Source organism: Dictyostelium purpureum (assembly GCF_000190715.1).
Source record: "Dictyostelium purpureum unplaced genomic scaffold DICPUscaffold_309, whole genome shotgun sequence".
NCBI lineage: Eukaryota > Evosea > Eumycetozoa > Dictyosteliales > Dictyosteliaceae > Dictyostelium > Dictyostelium purpureum.
The window spans coordinates 1-18,408 of record NW_003519645.1 but is presented as its reverse complement, the minus strand read 5'-3'; the positions used below and the strand labels follow the sequence as shown (position 1 = coordinate 18,408).

Here is an 18,408-nt window from a genome sequence, read left to right as displayed (position 1 = left end):
AATCCATGTTTTAAACCATGCATTGGCGGTAACAATAACATTATTAATATTGATATTGGTCATCGTCGTAGAAGATGCTGTTAAATTTACTCTATAAATAAATTATATTATATATTACCTTAAACTGATTCGAGTAAATATATTTATTTTATTTGTGAAAAAAAAATAAAAACAAAATAACGCTTATAAAAAAATTTTATTTAATTTTATTTTATTTCTTTGTATTTTTAATTATTTATTATTTTTTTTTTTTTTTATTTTACTGAATTTATTAGTTCTGTACTCAAGAAGATGGTTTGGTAAGTGAAATTGGTAGAACTGCATATATATATTTATATCTCCAAATGGTAATGGAGGTAAATGTGGTGGATGTGCCTATGGTGAGATGTTGTTATTTGATAATGGTGATTTTTTTTAAATAATGAGTTCCAAATTGATGATGAGATATTTTTTGAATTTAATGTTTGGTTTGGTTTAATTCGAACACCAATGGCATTGTTATTATTGGCACTAACTAAAGAATTTGGTGATTGGCTATTTTAAATGATTAATTGCTAATTTAGATTGCTTCTCTTGATTAGTCTATATTATCTATTTATTTATTTATTTATCTTAAAATATTTAACTTTTCTTCTATTCTTTGTCTTATCTCCTCTTCGATATTTTCAATTTTAAAATTTAATTGTGTATTTCTAACTGTTTCCAAATGAACCTTTTGAGTCAGTAATCTCTAATTTTCTATTAATTATTTGATTTCTAAATCTTATTCCATTGCTAAAGTCCCTTTTGCATTTCTATAGCTTTCAAATTCATGTTCAGTCTCTTTGATTCTATCACCATTGATTTCTTCTGAAGTATTCAATGGGATGATTGGTGAATTATTAGCACCTGCATTTGAACTACCAACATTAGATTTTGATGAATATGATGCTACCGCTTTTAATGGATTTCTGTTTTCTCTTCGCATTTATCAGTTTGCTTAGAAATTAATGCTGTTGGATCAATCCATCCCCTCTATCAGTACGAGAACTCAGTGAAACTTTTGATATACCAACAGAAGTATCATGACTAGTGTTGAAAGATTGTTTACTGAATTTATCTTAAAGAATTGTAATCTCTTATTTAATATTGTGATTTTCGGATTGAAGACCTTCTAATTCTAATTGTTCTAAAAGTTCTAATAAAGAGAGAGATAATCTTTCCAGTCTGAAGAGTTACCTGCTATTATAACCTGTACCACCTGTACAACCTTCACCACCTGTAGCAGCACAACTTGCAGCACCCGCAGCAGTGATGGTCCTGAAAAATGTGAGGCGTTTTATTAATTGTATGATATTGGGTCGAATTTGGTGGGTGTGACTGTTATAACTTAATGAGGACTGCCTTTGGTTTGGCACTATATTGATTTTTAATTATTATAAAATGTTTTAATATTAGCTTTCTTTAAGGCTTCTAATAACTGACTGATTATTGATTTATTGAGTTAATACTATTATTTTTTTTATATAGATGACTAATTGGGGTATTTAAATATTGTGATCTATTATTTAATTTATTTAATTCGATATTTAAATATATACTTGATTAGTTTTTTTTGAATTATTTGATTGATTGCTAAAATCCTGTTTTGATGATGCTTCAGAAACTAATACTGAAAAGATTTCGGGTAGGTCATATTCTAATATTCACTTTTAGCTATTAAGACACCATCTACATTATTAAATTGTGTTGTTAGCTTGATTTATTCTTTATTTTGATTTAATTAAAGATATGAGAAGTTGTCTTCTTTACAATAAAATCTAGGTACTTGTGAATTAAGTTGAATTAAACTTTTCAGTTAAACCATATGTTTAAGAATGGCAAGCGAAAGTTGGAGTTACTTTAAAGAATTTGTTTATTGAAAAGACGACTTCATTTATGAACCTTGAACCTCTATCAGATACTAAATTCTTTGGGGATCATATTTTAAATATATTTGATAAGCTAAAACCATTGGACCGTTTCACAATTTGAACAATATTTATGAAAGTTGAAGTTTACCCTTTTCCTTATCTAAACTATTTGTGTTCTATCATTGTTGCTTGGGCCAAAGCAAATGTATTGAGATTCATATAAATAGTTGATTATATTGAATATCTTCATTAGTGTTTAGTATTTAGTTGGATCTAAGTTTAATCTTTTTTTTTGCCAATGTTTTTTTCACACATGATAACTGTGCACTAGCGTCTATAGGAGCTGAACGGTACATCCATTAACGCTTTTGAATTTTTACATGAACTTGCAATTGATTTGAATTTTGCCTTGGCTGATTTACCAGAGATTGAAAGAATTTGAGTTTCTGCGACTTTGTGACTTTTTATGATTGTTATTGATATTAATTTTGAGATTATTATTATTGAACAATAGTTCATGATTGGATTGGTATTTATTATTATTACTTGAAATAGTATAAAATCTGTTTTAATAGGTTCACTGTTATTTGATAAACATAGGCCAAATATTTATATTATTGATTAAAAACCTTTCATTCATGATATCGACGACAGCAGATACTGTTGGGGTATTGAATGGTTTTAATTGGTAAATCTGTCTTTTGAATATTAATAAAAGTTAATTTAATTTATGTTAGTAATTCTGTTTCTATTTTCTATTTTTCTTTAAACGATGCCACTTCCTATGTATATTGGTTTGTTGTTGCTGTTGTTGTTTTAAAATAATGTATTAATTTACTTACTTGTTCTCGAAAGGTATTAAACATATTTTCAGTAATGTTAAAATTATTATTATTGATTGGATATGCCATAGTTTGCATTATTAAAACTATTTATGTGTTTGTTTGTTTGTTGTGTATTTAAAAAAATAAAAATAAAAAAATTAAAAAAAATTAAAAAAAATTAAAAAAAAAAAAAAAATTTTTTATAAAAACAATTTATTTTCAGATTTTTAAAAAAATATTATATTATTTTAAAAATGGCAAAAATAAAAACATTTTTATGATAATAAAAACAACTTTGGAAAAAAAAATCTGGCCCATTTATTTTTCAATCGCTGCGGTAAAAAAAAAAAAAGTGTTGTGGTGTGATTTTATATAAAAATCTAAATATAGTTTTTTAGAAAAACAAATTTTATAAACCCACAAAAAAAAAACTAAAAAATTTTGTTTTGTGTTTTTTTTTCTTTTAAAAAAAAAAATCATTTTTCTATTAATCATTGATTTTACTCGTTCACACCATATGACAAAAAAATATTTTTTTTTTTTTTTTTTTTTAATTTTTTTTGAAAAAGATTTTTAATTTGAAAGAATCACATCGCATATAAAATTAAAATCACGCACAATAAAAAAAAATGTAAAATAAATAATTTTTTTTTATAAACATAAATAAAAAAAAAAATCAAACACATAATGAAACTAATAAATATTAATTTTGTTTTAATAATATTGGTTTTAGTTTTTGTTAATAGTAACAATTTTGTAGTATCTCAAGCACCAAGATGTAAAACCACTAAAAATGTGTATCAAGGAGATGCAAGAGGTAAATTTAATGGTATGAGGTCCACCAAGGATGTGAATTGGTGGTTTTTACAACAACTTTCAGGTGATAATGGTGGTGCAATTTACACAGACAGCAGTTTATCTGGTGAAAAAATTATATCCGAAATCAACAACTATTATACCAAAAATAGTGATAAAATTCCAAATCCAATAACTATAACATATGAACAAATATTAAATAATAATTACAATAGTATTGCATATAATAATGAACCAAGACATAAAGTAAAAGAAGTTAATGGTGTAGTATATACTGATCCTACAACTCGTGGTGATCCAGGTACAGGTGCACATGCCAAGGGATTTTTTATTTGGAACAATCAAGGTAAATATAGTCATTTAATAAATATTATTATAATATTTAAAATATTAATTATTTATTTTTTATCTTCATTTTTATAAAAAAAAAAAAAAAAATTTATTAATAATTATAGGAGGTATTCATGTTATTCATAGTTATCCTCAATCGCCTGTAAATGATAGTGCTGATGAATTCTTTGAAAAAGGAATTGAGTTTAATTTGGGTCAACATTCAGTTTGTATCAACTTATCACCAGATGAATTAGATATTATTCCAAAGCTTTTAATTTATGGTGATTTTATTATTAATGAAATTAATGGTAAAAACATTAGAGATATAACGCACAAGCTATCTGGTCTAACCAAGTTTAATGACATTAGAACTAGAGTTGGTCCATTAATCGATACCATTGCTTTTACAAAAAATGAAATCGCTTCATTTAAAAAATTAAAGAAAACATTTGATATTTTTGATCAAAAAATTTTTGATACGATTATCTTTGATCCAATTACAAAACATTGGTCAAAAAATACAATAGAAATATCAAAATGGTCCACAATTGTAAGTTTTCAATTAATTTATATTATTTAATAACACTGGTTTGTTTTAAAATTCTAATTTTTAATTTTATTATTAATAGGCAAGCCTGGTCAGTAACAATGATTTTTCATCATTTGATTTCCAAAGAAAGAATGTTAATGACTGTATACATTACAATAAGGTAATGGATCAATCCAATGGTGATGGTCAATACTTTGTTCAAACCTCAAACAATAAGATTCATAAAAAAAAGACATCTTACCCATTATCAAAAAGAGGATTTAATATGATATGGGATTATATTGCAGATTACTATTACAACAACCATCAAAAAACAGGTAAATGGCTTATTAATACAATGCAAAGGGGTGGTAGTAAAAACGGTGATAAAATGGCCAAACCATCAGATAAAATGAATATTGTCAGTAGAACTGATGCACCATGGTCCGTTAGTAAATCTACAACAGATGGTGCTCAACATTCAAAGATATCATATTTAGTCGATATCACTGGTAATATATTTTGTAAGTATTCTTAATTTTAAACTGAGTTTGCATATAACAAAAATATACTAATTAATTTAAAATTTATATTAAAAGGTATTGGTGATCTTAATTGGCAAGGTAAACAAGTAAGTTATTTATAAACAATAATTAAAAGCATATTAAATTTATACAATTTTATATATTAACTGTTTTATTTTATATATTAGGAATCAAGGGGTGGTTGTGCATTTTGTTCAAAAAAATTAGATTATCTAGCTGAATACTATGAAAGACGTGTTACTGTTATTGCAGACCCTCCAACAGCCCAAAGGTATGATAGGTTTGGACCAGAAGTTATACCTTTTGGTACAGCAGGTTTTCCACTTGATTTTACAAATATTTATACTGGTTTAGAAAACAAGGGGTTTTTTAGTGCTGCAAATAGACCAGTAATGGAAATTAAAAAATTAAATCAAACAAATAATCAATATGAATCTTTCAATCCCAAAGTAATAATAGATACTGAAGGTAAAAAACCATCTGTAGATTATGATACGAATGGCTCTTTTGCATATAATTATGCCAATCTCATCAACAATTTCAATGGTGTGTTGGGAGAAATCTATATCCCAATGAAATTAAATAGAATACAAGCTGCAACGCCAACCTTTGACATTGACCAAAAAATCGGTCTATTTGTATTTCCAATCCTCAAAGATGAAATTATTTTTTGTGATTATAATGACCATCATTGCAATTATAATCACGATAACCATTTATTAATAAAAGATTTAGTTTTTAGATTCGAAATGCAAGATTATAAAGCTATAACTCCAAGACTTTCAGAAACCAATGGCCAAACCAGAAGTCGTAAAATGAATGTAATCTTCAACCCCACCATTTATAATTCGGTGCCACTCAGCATTATCGATAAAACAATTGCACTATTCAAATTAGAAAAGGACATTAAGACAATATACGATCATTTTGGAATTGTAAGACAAACACCAATTAGATTTATTAATATTGATTTAACTGAAATAGATAGCCAACGTATTTTAATTGGAAATTCCCAATATTGTGGAGATGTTGATATTATTTACTATAATGAAAATTGCTATGATTTTTTGGTGTACTGCCTCTCTGAAAAGTATGCTGTAATCAACAACGGTATATATAATGGCAGAGTAGATGGTTTTTCTGCTCCAACTAATGTCATTATGGTAAGTAATTAACATATATATAAATGATATAATTTTAAATATACAATTAAAATTTATAATATTTATATAACTAATTTTAAAATTTTTTTTTTTTCTTCTCTTTTCTTTTGCCAAAAATAGGGTGCTATATGGCCTAATGGATTTCCAAGTATATGTTTTAAACTAGATGTACCAGATATGATTAGTCAATCACAAACAATGAACGATGATTCTTAAAATAATTAAAATTTAAACTTAAGAAAGAGCAATTTTTTTTTTGTCCAATTTTGGTCATTTAGTTTTTTTTATTATTATTATTATTTTATTTTTTGTCCATTTTTATAATTTTTTTCTTAAAAATTTCTTTTTTTTTAATTTTTATTTTTATTTTTATTTTTTAACAGTTGTATTTATTTATTTTTTTCAATCAATGGAAAACAAAAGGAAACTTAATAATAATGATAATACAGTGCCCGGATTATATATGTAGACCCCCCCAACTTTTATTAAATCATTTATAAAATAAGATTTACCAATAATAGCTTTTATATGAAGAACCTTACCGCCAATAATTATTAATTTTTAGAAATAAATGGTAAGGAGTGGGTGTGAGTAAAATAAAAAAATAATAAAAAAAAATTTCTATATTTTTTACCACATTTTTATTTTTAAAATTTTTATATTTTTTTTATCATTAATTTAATAAGTAAGAGTTAATATAAGTTTAAAAATAGAATATAGTAAATAAACAAAATGATATTAAGTGATGAAGTTGGATACTCAATATTATCATATAAAAACAGAGGTCACAAGTCGAACTCAAAAATTGCAAAAAAATTGGAGTGTATAAATCACAAGTAGCAAAAACATTAGAAAAGGTAGAACAAACAGGCACAATCAATGACCGTAAAAGTCATGGGAGAAAAGAAAGTTTGACGAACGTGATGAACGTGATTTATGTTTCAATTTTTAAAATAGTAAATTTACTATATAAAATAAAGTATAATTTGGTATGAACAAAATGGATTTGGAACAATATCATACAAGTCAGTAAGAATTATTTTAAAGAGATATAACATAATATATAAAAAGAAAGTTATGAATCCTTCATTGTTTAGACATAATAGCAGAAAAAGATTTTTTTTAAAGTTGTGCATATAAATTTTTTTGTGGAATAATGAGAAAATTATATGTTTGTGGATGAAGTAAAGTTCCAATAATATGATAATAACCATGGTAGGTCTTCTTGGGCTTATGATACTAATGTTTTACTAGAATCACGTATCAAGACAAATGCTAGAAAGGGTGGGGTTAATTAAATATTTTTGGGAAATTTTCTTTATTTTGGTCCAATTTATTTATTCATTTATCAAATGGATTTTGAACTAAACAATATCTTGATATTATAAAAAACGATACACAAATAAATTTAGAATAATATGCAGATATAAATAAAGTGCCTAATAGGTTGCCAATCATTTGTCATGACAACTGTAGTTCGCATTCAGCAAAGATAGTGAAACAATATTTAGAAGAAAATAATATACAAGTTTATCCATTACCACCCTACAGTCTAGATATTAATATAATTGAAAATCTTTGGTCAATTTTTAAAGAAAGGGTATCAAAAAAGATGTTTCATGACCCATCACAAGACCAAGTTCAGGTATGTCAAGATGCATTTCATTCAATAGAAAAATCAATTATAAAATCATTATATGAATCACTCCCTGACCGAATAGATGCCATATTAAAAGCACATGGAGGGTATACTAAATATTAAATAATAATAATCATTTATATATAATTGTAAAAAAAAACAAATATAAAACAAATAAAATTTTTGAAATTGAAAAAACGGATTAAATATTTAGACCCTATTTTTTTTTTTTTTTTATTTTAATTTTTAGCAAATAAATCAATATCTTGTAATATGATTTATTTTAGAGGTCATTATATAAATATTAAATATGATCTATTAATTCAATAATTATCATTTCCATTTTAAAAAAGTTGGGGGGGTCTATATATATAATCCGGGCACTGTAATAATGAAAACAAAAATTAAAAAAAAATTTAAATTATAATTTAGATGATAAATATAAAGATTTTTTAAATAAAACATAAACCGATTTAAAAGAATATACAAATAAACTAGGCGTTGTATCTAAGAGGAATAAAAGAGATATTTATGATAAAATAAAAGAATTCATAGAGTTTCAACAAAGATTATCAAATGAAAATCAAGAAAAAGAATCGATCAATTCATTCAATAAAGAAAGAGCACAATTAACAATTAAAGATATCGAACCACATGAACATTTATTTTGGGAAATATTTAGAAACAAATCAATTTACAAAGAAATATTTTCAAAATTTAAACCTGATCAAATATCAAGTTATGAAGCTTTATTTTATGTATTAGATATACTTAAAAGATATTCAAATGGAGAAGCAATTTTAAAAGATAAAGTAAAGTCTTCTCAATATTTAAATTTTAAAATTAAAAAAGGAGGTTATGAATCTATTTGTAGGAAAATCATCGAGGAAACACCAGAGAATATAGCATTCTATGAACAGTTATTTTCAAAATATTCAAAATCAATAAGTAGAGAGGGTTTTGCCAGAGATGCACTTAAGGAATTAAATATTATGGTATTTGTTTTAAATATTATGAAATCAATCAAAACAGATAATGCCGATGTTACAGAGCTACTATTAAACTTTGTAAAAATTACGATAATAATATAAATTAAAATTAGATATAAATTAAAATTAAATAAAATTTTTTTTATAAGTGATATTTTTTTATTTTTTTTCAATATAAACAATGATTGATAAAATATACTCGAATCAGTTTAAGGTAATATATATAAATAATTTATTCTTAGGGTTAATTTAACAGCATCTTCTAGGACGATGACCAATATCGATATCAATATTTTATTATTTTTTTCTTTTTAAATTGTTATTACAAAAAAAATAAAATTTTAAAAATTAAAAAAAAAAATTAATAAAAAATTTTAGTTCAATTTAATTTTTATCACAGAGTTCATTATATTACTTTATGAGTTTTAAAATAATCATCTATATTTTATAAAATAAATTATATAAAAATATTTTAAATATTTTAAATAAAGAATATACATTAAAAATATTTAAATTTTAAAATATAAAAAACTTTTGAGTTATTAATATTTTATATATTTAATTATTTCAATAACATTCTTTTTTTGTTTTGGGTTTTTTTAAAAATTATGTAAAATTTATATATTTTATTTAATTTTTAAATTAATTTATATATGTATGTTCATTTAATTTTACATAACCATCTTGAATTAAAAAATCATTTCATAAATTTAGATTTACATAAAAAAAATAAAATAAAATAAAATAATCTTTATAAAATAAAGTTGTTGTTGTAAGTTATTTCTTTGGGTGAATTATCTTCACAAATTTACCAATGTATAAAAAAAAATAAAAAAATTTAATTTTCATTTCAATTAAAACAAACTATATTAAAAAGATTAATACTATATTACAAAATGTCAATTATTAGTAAATATTATTATTATAATACTATAATTTATATTTAAATATATAAATATTAACTTTTTTTTTTTTTATTTGTTTTTAATTTATTTTTTTAATTTTTCATAGAATCTCTTTCATTAATGAACCCAGTTAACGGTACCTCATCTAAATCAATTAACATGTCAAGCTCATCTGGAAGTGTCTCATTCTCTGATAATGAATCGGTTTGGCTCGGTAATAGCATAGGTGGCAGTTCATGTGGTTTCAATCCATGTTTTAATCCATGCAGTGGTGGTAACAGGAACATTATTAATATTGATATTGATATTGGTCGTCGTAGAAGATGCTGTTAAATTTACTCTAAAATAAATTATATTTATATATTACCTTAAACTGATTCGAGTAATTATATTTATATTTTATCTGTGAAAAAAAAAAATAAAAAAAAAAATAATGCTTTTAAAAAAAATTTTATTTAATTTTATTTTTTTTATTATTTTTAAATTGATGATGATAAAACCATTTATTTTTTCCTTTTAGTATTTTCATTATTTAATAGGTGTTTAAATATTGTAGTCATTTCTCTAATTTTCAAAGTTGTTCATCTTGTAACTTTCTAAGTTGTTCAGCCTGTATCATCATTTTAGTTGGAAGCTCGTCATCGAGATTTCTTGGATCTACAACAAAACACTGCTATTTCTTTGACTTTCTATTAAACATAGTGGGTATTGTCTTAGTCTGGCTGCTATTGCTTCTGGTTGTTATTTTTGCTGTTGTAGTTGTGTTATTATATGATCACCTGCTTTGTATTTCTTGGTATGCTCATAAGACAGAGACATAAATATTATTTTTATAGTTTGAAGAAGATTAGGAATTTGAAGTTTGGGAGATGGTGAAAATATTTTTTAATGGTTATGAACTGTTACTGATGATGAACTACTATCTGATAAACTGCTATTTGATGAACCACTAGCCGATGATGATCTGCTATCTGATGAACTTATAGTTGATGATGAAATGCAGCACAACCTACAGCAGCACATACTGTCTGAACTGCTAGCCGATGATGAACTTCTATCTGATGAACTGCTTGTTGATGAAGAGCTGATGAACTAGCTGATGAAGAACTGCTGTCTGAAGAACTGCTTGTTGATGAAGAGCTGCTTCTGATTAACGGCTGGCTGATGAGCCACTATCTAATGAACTGCTTGTTGATGAACTGCTATCTGATGAACTGCTTGTTGAATCGCAATCTGATGAACTACTATCTGATGATGAACTGCTAGTTGATGAAGAGCTACTATCTGATGATGAACTGCTAATTGATGAAGAGCTACTATCTGATGAATCACTAGCTGATGATGATTTGCTATCTGATGTGCCTCTTGAAGAGTCCTCTGATGCATCTGAAGAGTCTTTCCAGTCTGAAGAGTTACCTGCTATTATACCTGTTGATTTGATGAACCGGTAATATCAATACATGTTATGGCTTGATTGCTAAAAGCCTGTTTTGATGATGGTTCAGAACCTAATACTGAAAAGAATATGGCCATATTCTAATATTCACTTTTAGCTATTAAGACACCATCTACATTATTAAATTGTGGTGGTTAGCTTGATTTATTTATTTTGATTTAATTAAAGATATATTACGATCATAAGTTGCAATCTTCATAGATTTTAATTTTCATTTCTACAATGAATAAATAAACTCTATATACTTGAACAGTTTTAATACTTGGTAAGTCTGATTATAAGTTTTCATTTATAAAGTGAAAGAATGGTGAGAAATGCCAGTAGAAGGATGAAGCATAATACTAAAGCAATACCAATTTGCTGTGGATCATTGTATTGTCTTCTTTACAATAAGATCTAGGCACTTGTGAATTAAGTTGAATTAAATTTATACAATAAACAAATTCTTTAAAGTAACTCCAACTTTCGCTTATCACTGTTGCTTGGGCCAAGGCAAATGTATTGAGATTCATATAAATAGTTGATTATATTGAATATCTTCATTAGTGTTTAGTATTTAGTTGGATCTAAGTTTAATCTTTTATTTTGCCAATGTTTTTTTCATACATGATAACCGTGGACTAGTGTCTATAAGAGCTGAACGTTCATCCATTACCACTTTTTGAATTTGTAATTGATTTGAACTTTGCTTTATCTGATTTGAATTTTGCTTTATCTGATTTACCAGAGATTGAAAGACTTTTGTTGGGGTATTGAATGGTTTTAATGGTAAATCTGTCTTTTGAAAAGTTATTTTAATTAATGTTAATAATTCTGTTTCTATTTTCTATATTTCTTCACGATGCCATTTTCTATATGTATATGGGTTTGTTGTTGTGGTTGCTGTTATTGTTTTAAAATAATGTATTAATTTACTTACTTGTTCTCGAAAGGTTTTAAACATATTTTCGGTAATGCTAAAATTATTATTATTTATTGGATGTGCTATAGTTTACATTATTAAAATTATTTATGTGTTTGTTGTTGTGTGTAATGAAAAAAATAAAATAAAAAAAAAAAAAATTAAAAAAAAATTAAAAAAAAAAAAAAAATTTTTTTAAAAATTTTAAAAAAAAAAATCGATTTTTAAAAATAAAAATTATTTCAAAAATTGGTGTATGTTGTTTAAAGTTTTGTGTAATCATATTCCACCAAAAAATATCTTTTTTTGTTTTTTTTTTTATTTTTAAAAATTTTATACTTTTTTTTTTTTTAAAATACCTTTCAAATTTACAGTTTTATTTTTAATTTATTTTTATATTTTTGTATTATATTTTTATCAAAGTGAAATTATTAAAAATACATTAAACGCAGTTTGGAGACCAGTTCAGATGTCATTAGAATCATTTAATGGTGGTTATATGTTAACAATTGAAGTATTTGATTATGATTCAGTTGGTTCACACGACTTTATCGGTATTGTTCATTTAAATGCAGATCAAGTACTCAGAGGCCAAAAAGAATTCCCAATTATTAACCCAAAGAAAACAAAGAAATCAGGTTACAATAATTCAGGTTCTTTGGAACCAAATTAGAAAAAAAACATACATTCCTCGACTATTTAGCAGGTGGTCGCGAAATATCATTAATGGTTGCAATCGATTGTACAGGTAGTAATGGTGTAGCTTCATACGTACACTCACTTCATTATAACACACCAACACAACCAAGTCAATATGCTCGTTCGATTATGTCAGTAGGTTCAGTTTTAGCTCCATAAGATTCAGATGGTATGATTGATGTTATGGGTTTTGGTGGTTCGTTCATAACCAGGTTCAGGTGTATCACATTGCTTCCCATTTCAGAAAAGTCATTCAACATGCAATTAAAAAAGCATCAGAAGGTTAAAACCAACAAACCAAATACTCTGTACTTTTAATTTTAAACGATGATAGTGAAATTTCAGATATGGACGAAGCCGTTAGAAATCTAGTTAGTGCAATGCAATTATCAGTCGTAATGTAAATATTTCTTTTTAATTATTATTTCTATTTATTTGTTTTATTAATACTTAATTCATTATAATTTATTAATAGTGTTGGTTCAGGTTCATTTGATAAATATGGTTTCTTTAGATGGTGATGATGGTACAGCAGGCACTATATCAATATATAACACATATATAAAAACATCAGGGGGTCTACATATTTTCCTCGGGCACTGTAGAAAAAAAAATTAATTAAAAAATGAAAAAAAAAGTAAAATTAAATAATGTAATAAATGTTTAGTCTTTATTTAATAAATAATTTTACTTTAAATGGTATTATTTATTTTTTTCATTGTGGAAACACAAGTAATGGATAATACTATGTTTATCGAAATAGGAATTATATATTAAAAAAACAGAAAAACTATTTTTTTATTTTTTTTTATTTTTTTTTATTTTATATATTAATTAATAAATGGATAAACGATTTGAGGTTGATAACACTACGTTTAATTTTGGTTTCTATTGAATTGGTGGGTGTTAACTATTTAAATTATTTAAATAAGAATATCTTCCACTTTGATTTGACTTATTCAAAAGCACAATTAAAAAGTATAGACTAAAGCAACAATGTACGATTAATGACCTGAAAACTTCAAGTTGAAATAACGTTTCGAAACTAAAAAATTAAGAATTCGAATTAATCTAAATAAGTATTAAAATTAAATTTTAGTATCTTTTATTTTCAAATATAATAATAATTATGAAAATTTTATAGTTAACCTAAGATTACAAATACTTCAATGTTTGATTTATGATTTAAAAAACCACTAAATAATAAGCTAAACCATAGTATGATGAATGATTTGATAAAACCCCAATTATTGATTAAAGACTTGAAAAAACACCGTATTTTAAAAGAAATAACCTCTATTGCATGATTAACGAGTCGAACCTGAAAAGAAACAATTGAAATTAACCTAAATAAATAAATATTTGAAATTCTAGTTTCTTTTTTGTTATTATAATCATTATTTTTATTTTTATAATATTTATAATATTTATATAAAAAATAGAAACATATAACTATAAGGAACTTCATATGTACAATAATATTTATATAAAAATAGAAATATATTACAATAAGGGACTTCATAAATGTACTCCTAAAATTTTTTTTTTTTTTAAAAAAAACTTTTTTTTATTTTTTAAAAAATAAAAAAAATCAAGAAAAAAAAAGGCCCTTTCAATGACACTTTTTTTTCTAAGTTCGCCACCCCCATTAGTTTTTTAATTTTTATTTTTTATTTTTTAATTTTTATTTTTTTTAAATTTTGATACCCCTATTGACACATAATTTAAATTTTTAATTTATTTTTTTTTATTATTATTGATATTTTTTTTTTTTTAATTATCATTTATAAAATTTTAATAATAATAACTTCAATAAAAATAATAAATTTTTTTAAAATAATAACTACATTATATAATTCAAAATGATTCAAAAAATAATGGGCTTTATTTCAAAAATTATAACCTATTTATTTGCTTTAATTTTTTCCATCTTTTCAAAAATAAAAAGAAATCAAATATTTAATCAAGAGTTCCATGAAGATTATGATGATATCCATTATGATACCGATGAAAACTATGTCCATTATGACACTGATGAAGGCTACACAGAGCCATTCCGTTTGGTATTAAATATTAGAGTTAGAATAACTATTTTTTAGATCATCATAAAAAAAACTAGACAAAAAGAAATTAAATTTCCATCACACACTCGGGTTGAATAGAGTCTTGGTTGTTTTCCAATTTTAGCTTTTATATTTCAGCTTCCATGGTGGTTGGTGCGCATTTAATTCAAGAATTATTAAAAGGAACTTCATATGTACACAAACGAAAGGAATAAAAAATAAAAAAAAAGTTATTGTTATTTATTTTAATTAAATATTCTAAAAGGGGTTGTATATTTTTTTCATTTTAAATTATTATTATAAAAAAATTATTATCACAGAGTTCATTTTATTACTTTATATGAGTTTTAAAATAATCATCTATATTTTATAAAATAAATTAAATACATAAATTTAAAAAAAAAAAAAAAAAAAAAAAAAGAAATTATGTTTCTGTAAGGAAAAAAAGAGATAATTAACTATTTATTTAGAATTTTTATTTTTGCCTTTGCCCTTGCCTCTTCCTTTACTTTTACCTTTGCTACTGGATGATGTTGATTCCATACTGGTATCACTCATGTCGAAGCTATCTTCGTTGTTGAGGATTGCATCCAAACTATTGTTTAAACTATTATTATTAGATTTGTATGCATTATCTCTTTCTAAATTATTTTTTCTTTTGATTCTGAATCAAAGTTTATATTTCTATTTGTATTTTTATTTTTTTTATCATCTATATTTTATCAATTTGATCAATAACTTTTTTTTTATTTTTTTTTTCCTTACTATCAATTTTATCAATACTATTATCTGTACTATTAATAATATTGTTATTGTTATTATTGTCTATATATAAATGAAGTTCTTTCTAATCTCTAATAGCAATTAATTGTTCACAAAGTTAATCATTTTGTACTTATGCTGTATAGTTGTCGTTAATGATTGTCATCTCTTGAAGTCTTTCTTGCTGCTTCACGTTCTTAGAGTTTCAATGTTAATGCTTTGTTTTTATCAATTTCTTCTTGTAAAAGTTTTTCCAACTCTTCGATTCTAGCTTTGAGTTTTAGTGATGATTTTAGTGATAACTCTGGTTTTGCCTTGATTAATATAATGAAACATTAAATAAATAATTTTTGTTGTTGTTGCTGCGATAATTGTTGTTGTATCATTGTTTGTTGTTGGGCTAAAAGATTTCAATCTTGATACATTATTTGATCCAAATTGGCACTATATTGAGTTATTATCCTGTTGTTGAATGGAGTACCATACACAACTGGTACAGTTTGACGAATAAATACTGGTGTTGGTACAGGAATTTGTTCTGGTTGTGGTGGTTTTTCAAAAACTGGTGGTAGAGTTAGTTTAGGTTTGGGCTTTGGTTGTTCTGAAACTTGAATTTGGTGATGTTTGGGTGTTACTGTTATTGTTTGATGAGGAATGCCTTTGGTTTAGCAGTATATTGATTTTTAACTATTAATTATTAAAAAATGTTTTAATATTAGCTTTCTTTAAGGCTTCTAATAACTGAGGACTGATTATTGATTTACCGAGTTAATTAATTTTTTTTATATATATAGATGACTAATGTTGGGGTATTTAAATATATATTTGATTGTTTTTTTGAATTATTTGATTGATTGCTAAAATCCTGTTTTGATGATGGTTCATAACCTAATACTGAAAAGATTTCGGGTAGGCCAAACTATAATATTCACTTTTAGTAATTAAGACGTGTTAGCTTGATTTATTCTTTATCTTGCATATTTTGATATAATTAGAGATAAATTACCAGCATAAATAGCAATCTATATGAGTATAAAGCAATACCAATTAGTTGTGGATAATTTTTATTGTCTTCTTTACAATGAGATCTAGGTTCTTGTGAATTAAGATGAATTAAACTTATCTGTTAAACTATATTAGATGATTTCCTCGAGATTGAAAGACTTTAAAATTCTGCGACTTTGTGACTTTTTATGATAGTTATTGATTAATTTTGAGATTATTTTTATTATTATTATTATTATTATTATGTTCGTGGTTGGTGTTTATAATACCTATTATTTATTATTATTTGTAAATAGTATAAAATCTCTTTTAATAGGTTCGCTGTGCATTTGGTAAACATATGCTAAATCTTTATATTATTGATTAAAAACCTTTCATTCATGATATCGACTACAGCAAATCATGTTGGGGGTATTGAATGGTTTTAATTGGTAAATATGCCTTTTGAATATTAATAAAAGTTAATTTAGTTTATGTTAATAATTCTGTTTCTATTTTCTATATTTCTTCAACGATGCCATTTTCTATTTGTATATGGGTTTGTTGTTGCTGTTATTGTTGCTTTTGTTGTTGTTTTAAAATAATGTATTGATTTACTTACTTGTTCTCGAAAGGTTTTAAACATATTTTCAGTAATGTTAAAATTATTATTATTATTGATTATATGTGCTATAGTTTACATTATTAAAATTATTTATGCATGTGTTTGATTGTTGTGATCGAAAAAAATAAAAAAATAAAAAAAAAATTAAAAAAAAATAAAAAAAATAAAAAAAATAAAAAATAATATTTATTTTAGAAATTTAAAATGGCATAACCTGTTGATATTTACTAAAATTGAGGTATACATTTGAAAAATCATATTTTCTAAAGTTTTTAAATCAAAATCTCTAAATTTTCTTCCTCCCTATAAAAAAAGTGTTATTAAATACTTTGATTTTTTTTAATTTATTTTATTTTTTTACATTCCATAATTGGTAATATCTGTGACTTTGGCTGTGGTGGTGGTAGTTTGTTTAGTTTCTGATGAGGAGGTATGTTGTAGTACTTTCAACAAATAATAATAATTAGAGTATATAATCTTATATTATAAAAAACTCTTTATTATTTCATTTTTTTTAAAATATGATAATAATTCAAAGAAATATAAATATTTAGAAGACCCAATTACATTCAAAAAAAAGGTTTCAATAGAGTCACATGTTTCTTTAAATACATCAATTAAAAAAAAAAGAATTTTATAATATTAGTATTTATATTAGTTTAATTTAAAAATAAAAAAATAAATAATTTAAAAAAATAGTAAATAAAAAAAAAAATTATTTATTTTTATACTCTTTTGAGTTCTAAAATTATAGTTTATTTTCTTTTTAAATACGTTCTTTATCTAAACTGCTATACTGTTTGGTTTCTAAATCTTTTTCCATTGCTAAATTTTCTTTTACAATTCTATAACTTTCAAATTCATGTTCAATCTGTTTGATTCTATACAATTGATTTCTTCTGAAGATTGGGAGATGGTAAAAATGAATCACTATCTGATGATCTGCTATCTGATGTGCCTCTTGAAGAGTCCTCAGATGCTTCTGAAGAGTCTCTCCAGTCTGAAGAGTTACCTGCTATTATACCTGTTGATATGCTGGTTGATCCACTTGTTGAAGTAAAACAACCTGTTCCACCTGTACCACCTTCACCACCTGTAGTGATGGTCCTGAAAAATGAGTTTTATTAATTATATGTTAATAATTCGAATTTGGTGATTCTTGGGTGTGACTGTCTTGTGATGGGTCACAAAACATCTTTTTTGATACCCCTTCTTTAACAATTTACCAAAGATTTTCAAATAAATTTTTTTTTTCACAACTAAATAAAAAAGTCTTAAAATCT

At 24.4% G+C, this 18,408-nt stretch overlaps 8 protein-coding genes across 8 annotated transcripts; 3 read left to right on the top strand and 5 right to left on the bottom strand.

Moving 5' to 3' along the window:
• Positions 1-763: 763 nt before the first annotated feature.
• Positions 764-967, bottom strand: DICPUDRAFT_156614 (uncharacterized protein; the record flags this gene model as incomplete). Its single annotated transcript, XM_003291901.1, has 1 exon — positions 764-967. The coding sequence occupies one exon, from the start codon at positions 965-967 to the stop codon at positions 764-766; it is 204 nt and encodes a 67-aa protein (XP_003291949.1).
• A 155-nt stretch (positions 968-1,122) lies between these two features.
• On the bottom strand, positions 1,123-2,411 carry DICPUDRAFT_156613 (uncharacterized protein; the record flags this gene model as incomplete). The annotated part of the gene is made up of 3 exons (XM_003291900.1): positions 1,123-1,177; positions 1,219-1,299; positions 2,257-2,411. 3 exons carry the CDS (start codon positions 2,409-2,411, stop codon positions 1,123-1,125), a joined length of 291 nt encoding a protein of 96 aa, XP_003291948.1.
• A 992-nt stretch (positions 2,412-3,403) lies between these two features.
• Positions 3,404-6,318, top strand: DICPUDRAFT_156612 (uncharacterized protein; the record flags this gene model as incomplete). The annotated part of the gene is made up of 6 exons (XM_003291908.1): positions 3,404-3,878; positions 3,988-4,415; positions 4,495-4,918; positions 4,994-5,025; positions 5,107-6,102; positions 6,223-6,318. The coding sequence occupies 6 exons, from the start codon at positions 3,404-3,406 to the stop codon at positions 6,316-6,318; spliced, it is 2,451 nt and encodes an 816-aa protein (XP_003291956.1).
• Positions 6,319-8,265: 1,947 nt separating this feature from the next.
• On the top strand, positions 8,266-8,454 carry DICPUDRAFT_13500 (uncharacterized protein; the record flags this gene model as incomplete). Its single annotated transcript, XM_003291907.1, has 1 exon — positions 8,266-8,454. A coding segment is annotated over one exon (189 nt), but the record flags the coding sequence as incomplete, so codon positions are not given.
• Positions 8,455-10,785: 2,331 nt separating this feature from the next.
• On the bottom strand, positions 10,786-12,034 carry DICPUDRAFT_156607 (uncharacterized protein; the record flags this gene model as incomplete). Its single annotated transcript, XM_003291899.1, has 3 exons — positions 10,786-11,063; positions 11,698-11,869; positions 12,011-12,034. The coding sequence occupies 3 exons, from the start codon at positions 12,032-12,034 to the stop codon at positions 10,786-10,788; spliced, it is 474 nt and encodes a 157-aa protein (XP_003291947.1).
• Positions 12,035-12,461: 427 nt separating this feature from the next.
• DICPUDRAFT_82596 (uncharacterized protein) lies at positions 12,462-12,850 on the top strand (the record flags this gene model as incomplete). Its single annotated transcript, XM_003291906.1, has 2 exons — positions 12,462-12,645; positions 12,696-12,850. 2 exons carry the CDS (start codon positions 12,462-12,464, stop codon positions 12,848-12,850), a joined length of 339 nt encoding a protein of 112 aa, XP_003291954.1.
• A 2,863-nt stretch (positions 12,851-15,713) lies between these two features.
• DICPUDRAFT_156603 (uncharacterized protein) lies at positions 15,714-17,948 on the bottom strand (the record flags this gene model as incomplete). The annotated part of the gene is made up of 3 exons (XM_003291898.1): positions 15,714-15,830; positions 16,005-16,150; positions 17,900-17,948. The coding sequence occupies 3 exons, from the start codon at positions 17,946-17,948 to the stop codon at positions 15,714-15,716; spliced, it is 312 nt and encodes a 103-aa protein (XP_003291946.1).
• Positions 17,949-18,006: 58 nt separating this feature from the next.
• On the bottom strand, positions 18,007-18,398 carry DICPUDRAFT_156602 (uncharacterized protein; the record flags this gene model as incomplete). The annotated part of the gene is made up of 2 exons (XM_003291897.1): positions 18,007-18,232; positions 18,352-18,398. Coding segments are annotated over 2 exons (273 nt in total), but the record flags the coding sequence as incomplete, so codon positions are not given.
• Positions 18,399-18,408: the final 10 nt, after the last annotated feature.